This window comes from Gavialis gangeticus, unplaced genomic scaffold (assembly GCF_001723915.1).
Source record: "Gavialis gangeticus isolate Ggan-Ray unplaced genomic scaffold, GavGan_comp1, whole genome shotgun sequence".
In the NCBI taxonomy this organism is placed as follows: Eukaryota; Metazoa; Chordata; order Crocodylia; family Gavialidae; genus Gavialis; species Gavialis gangeticus.
The window spans coordinates 5,945,294-5,952,065 of NW_017729019.1; the positions used below are offsets into that span (position 1 = coordinate 5,945,294).

The 6,772-nt window shown below is 47.1% G+C and overlaps 1 protein-coding gene across 1 annotated transcript in view; it reads left to right on the forward strand.

Annotated features, from left to right (window-relative positions):
• LOC109295081 (patatin-like phospholipase domain-containing protein 1) overlaps positions 1-6,772 on the forward strand; it is a 10,584-nt gene that overhangs the window by 1,874 nt on the left and 1,938 nt on the right. Inside the window, exons 3-6 of the mRNA XM_019513734.1 lie at positions 1,702-1,934; positions 2,299-2,364; positions 2,898-3,107; positions 4,160-4,220. Of these exons, the coding sequence (XP_019369279.1) occupies positions 1,702-1,934; positions 2,299-2,364; positions 2,898-3,107; positions 4,160-4,220 (570 nt within the window). The remainder of the gene's footprint in view (positions 1-1,701; positions 1,935-2,298; positions 2,365-2,897; positions 3,108-4,159; positions 4,221-6,772) is intronic.

Sequence of the window (6,772 nt, forward strand, 5' to 3'; positions counted from 1 at the left end):
AGTTTAATAGTTTCTAGGGTCAGAAGGGACCTGAACAGATTATCAAGTTTGACCCCCCCCCCGCCCTGGGCAGGAACAAGTGCTGGGATCATAATATCCCAGCCAGATAGCTATCCAACCACCTCTTAAAGACCCCCAAGACAGGGGAGAGCACCACCTCCCTTGGGACCCCATTGCAGAGCCTGGCAGCCCTAACTGTAAATTAATGCCTCCTGATATCAAGCCTGAACCTGCTGTCAATCAACTTGTGGCCATTATTCCTTGTTATCCCAAGTGGTGCCGGGGGGAACAGAGCCGCACCTGAGCTTTGCAGACAAGTTACAAAACATGCTACATTTGGAAATATCCTTATCTGATACCTCATGCAAATGAAGGATCAGATTTTCACCCCATCAGCCATTTTTTAAACTGTCTGCAGCCATGCTCTTGTGTTTGGTCACAGATATAAACTGCTTTCTGTGGCCCACTGGGTGCAAATTGTCACTTCTGTCTGCACCAGGGTTTAGGAGGCCAAGACAGTTGGATTTGATACTAGCCAGACACCACTCCCTTCCATGCCCATTCACAGAAACTGAGATTCCACTGGCCTTATGGCTACCTATGCTTGGGACAGACTGTTCACCTATTTCTGTTGAATAAACTGTCCAGCTTTGCTGTAAGAAAGCACTAAAAATCATGGTATCCCCTGAGCATTTCAGTCCTACTGCGAGTAAAACCAGCCATGTCAGGGGCATGTAGTTACAGCACACAGCACCCAGACATGCTAAGAACAAAGGGCCCGACTCTGCTTGCACTTCTGGATCCCATCAGTGGCTCCTGGGATTATGAAACAAGTCTCCCCTCTGCATAGTAGCCACACACCAGACAGCTTAGTTTTCAAGATCAAATGGGAGTAGTGATAGTCTGTCCAGCCTGAAGGCCTGTTTCTAAGTGTCATGGCTTTTATCTGTTTCACACATTCTCTCTCCAATTCCATCTCACCACACTGACTTTACCTAAGCCAACATGATTCCCAGCCACAAGCCCCAATATACTCTACACTCTCTTCCACCAGCCTACCAGGTCTGCTAGGGGAAAGGGGCCTCCAAGCCTGCCACTGGCAGTCAGCACTGAGTTTGGTACTGGGAGCTGCTTCCAATAGCAATCCTCATGGCTTTTCTAGGCTTGAGATGCTCCATCCTGCAAGGACTGACAGAGAAAGGAGAGCTGCTGAGACTGGTTCAATCCACTTACTGTAGCTAAGGGAAGAGAGGCAGAAGGCCCAGAGTGTGAAAGTAGATGGCCAAGCATCTTTAAAAACAAACAGCATGTTTCTATTTCAAATGACATTTTCCTCTCCCCCACCCCACCCCGTGATTAAGCTGCCTTCAGGCTACCTGGCCAGGACCCACAGCCCCTCCATGCCCTATTTAGTCTCCTCTCAAGGTTCCCTTTATTCTTGGCCAGCTTGGACCCTCAAAGAAGCATCTGAAAGACAATAGAGACCAAGCACCTGGTCTCAGCTTTCCCTCTCATCCCTTTCCTGGGGTTTGTTTGCACTGGTAATAACAAGCTGAATTGGATTAAGTAGAAATCCCCAAGAGAACAAACAACGTGTGAGATACAGGCACCCAACTCCCTTTGACTTGACTGGGCCCCATTAGCAGTAGTCAAGACTTGAAGACTTGTTTGTAATGATTACTTCTTTTTTTTTTACCCTAGAAACTGTGGATGAAGTTTACTATGGAGTATTGGAGAAAAATAAAAAATCACTCCTCAGCATCTTCTCTTCAGGTTACAATTTCCTTAAGCTCTTGGAAAAGGGATTGCGTAAAGGCCTGACCGAAAACTGTCACCAGCTGGCCTCAGGGAGGCTTTATATTGGTCTCACACGTCTGCCAGATGGCCAGAAAGTTGTAATTTCAGACTTTTGCTCAAAGGAGGAGGTCATTCAGGTAAAACAGACTTTGTTGTCCTTGCAGTTTGGAATAAAGGTGATAAAAATCCCAGAGTTAGAACAGCAAGTGTGCTTATCAGGAGGGCTGAATTTTTCCATGTTTAGCTGAACTTAGTATGGGCCAAGTGCAAAACCATGAACCCAGCATTGGTTTCACGGAAAAGCACAGATGCGGCTAAAAGAATCATAGTTTCTCTTCTTAGTTTGGTCATTGATCTGCTGAGTGATGTTGTCCAAGGTACCCCTACTGTGCCTGAGTTTCCTAGTCTGTGAAATTGAGGAATGCAAAGCACTAAATAGGACCAGTCCCATCTTTTTCACTACAAATGTGTTTACTCTTTTATTCTCTCCTTTGGCTGTAGGCAGTGCTCTGCAGCTGCTTTATTCCTTGCCTATGTGGATGGATCCCCCCTTCCTTCCGAGGCATGGTAAGCTCTTTGGCAGCTATTATGTGGGCAGGGGTGGCAATAAGAGTGTTTGCACCAACCTGGGCCATGTTGTAGACTCTTAGACATGACGGGGATGATGTGTACCTCCTGGCCTCTTGCTGCTTAGACCCTTGCTACCCAAAACATTCTGGCCCATATCTCCACCCTAAATCCCCTCAATGTATTGTTGCCTTGCAATACATTCCTGATGATATTTCTGAGTCAGTGGCTGTAATTTGGGAAATCCCTAAGGTGCTGTTCATTGCTACCAGCTTTCCATAACAGGAGGTACAGGCAGAGGCTCACTGATTTACCATTAAGATGCTGTGTTGCCCTGGTTAAGTGACTCCCGCTCTTTTTCCCTATTGCTTTTCTCCATTTTATCTATTTAATCTGTTGGGCTCATCCAGGCTCTCGCTTTTTTCAGTAGCACAATGGGACTTTGGTTTCAACTGGGACCTCTATGGATTGGTCTACACTACAGCACTAGGAGGTCCTCCTAAAACATATATATTGTGCTTTGTTTTCCTCAGCGATATATTGATGGAGGATTCACAAGCCTGCATCACCTCTCTGACCCAGAAACTACAATTTACGTATCACCATTTGCAGGGGAGAATGACATATGTCCAAGAGATTGTCCAGCTGCTTTCTACACTATCAAGTTCCTTGACTGCAGTTTTCAGATCTCAGTTGAGAACCTGTGCAGGATCTCCTACAGCATATTTCCTCCTTTATGCCTGGTAAGTATTCTTAGGGACAGAGCTGTGTCTGGTGCTACTAGTCACCGCTCCTGGAGCTCTGCCCAATTTACTCCAGCTCAAGAGCTGCCTCAAAAGAATGTCCCATGCTTCTATCAGACACTTTGCAGATTATCTGAGGGCTCCAATTAGCTCAAGGTAACAATGATATGTAAAAAAACAAAAACAAAAAAGAAGCCCCCAAAAAGGCAATATCGGCTACAAAGGAATGGCTGTTTAAAACAGCAAGTTCTTTGTCATGCCAGGACAGATGTGGCTAGGTAGGGGGTCTTAGAAGTACCCCCATGCCCTGATCCCACAGTGTTCTACTTTTCCTCCCTTTCCAAGGGGAAGGAGGGAGTGAGAACAGTTGGTTCCCTGACAGCCTGCACAGGGGCGAGCTCCCAGGATTTCCAGACTGGCAAACCAGCACCCAGGTTGCATCACTAATAAAGATCCCACCATGGAACTCAGGAGTCAGATCAGGAGTCAGCTGCGATCTGGCTCCCAAGCCAGGTTATGATCCTGGTGTGCCTGCATCCCAGGAGCCAACAGTGGTCTGGGCTCCTGGACTGCAGGCATACTGGGACCTTGAAAAGGTGAGTGGTTTCTCGGCAGTGGCAGCAGAGGCCCCATCATCTTCGCCATCTATGGCTGTCTGCAGATGGGGAACTGTACGGGTTGCTGGGACGCCTGACACTAGCTGGGTGTTCAGGCTGCCTGCGAGTGCATCTGGGCTGACTCGGGGTGGGGAGAGCTATGAAGCAGCCCCCTAATGCCCCATTGCTGGAAAGCATGCCTTTGTGGCCGAGGGGTCCCTCTGAACCTGTGGCTGAGTGCCCACAGCGCTTGTTACTTTTGTACCGCTAGAAATCTTGTACTACCAAAACAATGTGTCCAGAGGCAGCTTTGAGAAAGTCTAGCCTTCATTTTAGGCCTTTGAAAATGTCTCTCTTCAGATGCAGTCACCTATCACAGTCATTCTAGTTATTAAAGCTCTGTACATTGCAAAAAAATTCCCTATTTTATGACCTTGGAATGGTTTTCCTCTCCAGAACACACGTGAAATATATGAACAAGGATATCATGATACCGTTTTCTACTTGCAAATGAACAGTAAGTGCTGCATAGCAAATGAATTATGTTCTTTCCCTCTGGCACTGACACTTAGGAGACAAGCTGAATAAAATGCTGCTTGGAATCCTTAAGGTTGGTATTTCATAGCTGAAAGCAGGAGATGCAAGAGCTTTAACAGAAAACCCTGTAATCGGAGCTGTGCTGATCCTCTGAGCCTTGTGCAGAGGTGACATACGGTGCACACGATAGGGCTGCAGCATTGGCCAAGAAAGATATGAAGCAAGCTTTTTGACCTGAGGAAAGGCATTTTGTGCCTGAAGCCGAAATATCGAGTCAATCCAATAAAAGAGACCACCAGAAAAATCCTTGCCTCTATAATGCACACTCACCAGTGTCTTAGGTTTCCATATCCTAGGATTGATTTCTAAAGAGGAAATCCCTCTCAGGGTTTTCTGAGCCTTGCCTTTTCCTTGGACTCTATCACTTGTGGGAGTGGGGCCAGTGTGAGCTTTATTGTAGCTATCGGCGACCTTACTATCACACCTGATTAGGCCACAGACTCTTGCACAGGCAGGAGCAAGACTGTTCTTTACTGGAAGTAGTTTCTGTAGATGAAGTGTTGCTTCTATATCCCAAGCTTCACCAAGATACCCCACCAGCAGCTCACTCACTGGTCCAGGCACAAGCTACAGAGCTCAGCCAACAGCTACAGCTGTGAGAGTGTCAGTACAGGCCTCTCCCCCCTCAACTTTCCGGGGAGAAAAGCAGCAGCTGCCTTGGCAGCTGTATGGCACATGACCTGTGCCTCCAGGCGTGCTTCTTTTCCAGTGAAGAAAATAGCTTCCCACTTAAGACACTGGGTGGGGATTTGGGGGGCAGAGGTGTATGTTTGCAAGAAAGTTTGGTATATGCACTTGTTTCCTTGAGTGGGGTCTATAAAGTCAAGAAAAAAGAGTTATTAACCCCATTTAAAGCTGGATAACAGGCCTGAAGAGACTAAGGGCAGAATTCAAGTCCTTTTTTTTTTTTGTACGATTTATGATTCTATTATTATTCTACTTGTAAGACCCAGCTAGACAAGACATTGGCAGGGATTATATAAAAGGGGGTGGTCCTCCTTTGAGCAGGGGGTTGGACTAGATGACCTGAAGTCCCTTCCAAGTGTAATTATTTATGATTCTATAATACCCATCCAATGTGACTATAAATACATAAACAATGTCCGCTCAGTAGCCTACATGCCGCACTGGCTGGGCAGCTACATGTATATGTATATCAGCATGAGTCCGGGAAGAATGAGGAGGGTTCTCCCAAGTCTTAGCAGCTGACAGATGAGGTATTTTCCTATTGCCTCTTCAGTCTTCCTTTTGGCCATGAGCAGTACACCTTGCAGTGAGGCAGTATAACCACAGAGCAGCAAAGAAGCTTCTGCCCCACTAGGTGTAGGGCTCCAGACTAGCACACAGACCCTTTGCCTCCTAGTGCTAGTTAGAACCATGCATGGGCAAGCAGGGCATTGCCTAAAGGGTTTGAGGGTGCAGGAACAATGGCTGAAGGGTCGCTGTTGCAGAGGAAGACGTCAGCTCCCTTTTTGCCACCAGAAAAGGTGGCTTTTGGGCTCCTGCACTTACATGTCAGGAGGTGACACCCCCCACCCTACCCCCACCAGCAGCAGCAAACCTCTGCCCTGCCTTGCCCCATCTGCAGCAGAAAGCAGGAACATGTGGGGAATGCATTGCTGCCCAAGACACAGTATTGCCCTGTTGCACATTTGCTTTTTAGAGCAGCAACTCTTGTACTGAGCCACACATGCTCTGACTTGTTTGCTGCCTCTGGGCCCCACATAATCCCACTCTTGCCTGGCTTCAAGGTGAGCACTGGAAGGTGTCTAACCTGAGGGAGAGGAGGGATCCTATCCCCCAGATCTTCTGCTTCTTGGACAAGTGCCCCTAACCACTTATCCACTGGGGTTAAAACATGCAAGGACACTCCTCCTCTGGACACTAACACTCATTGGTCATGGGATTTTGTCTCCTAAAATTTCATGACTTGCGCACAGCTGTGTACTGTCCCAGCTGTTGCATATCCTCCCAAGCATGCACAATATACAAGCACACACCACCCCCTCTTATATAATAATATATATGCACATGTTTGTTTGTGCACAGCAGAGTACTGGAATCAAAAAACTGCCTTATGTGGCAGGAAAACTTCCATTTAGGCACCCAAAGGGGAATAGATTTCCACCCTAAGTGACCTAACATGAACTCTAGGATGGGGCTGGGACTAGATCCCAAGTAACCCCATGTTCAGTTCTGTGCCTGTGCATTCATCTCTGATTTATACCTGAATTCATCCTGTGCACCAGTATGCAACTCAGGTTAACAGTGGATTGAAGAGGCAGAAGATTGACTTTTATTAGTAGATGTTTTGGACTGGGAATCCAGGAAAAACGATGACAAAGCCGATATGGAAATACAAAGCGCCCAAGTGAGGGACTAACAATAGAGGGATGGGGGAGAGGAGGGGAACGCGACTAGGTTACAAACGATACAATGTTAGCCAACTAAGCCCAGGGGTGGGGGATGGGG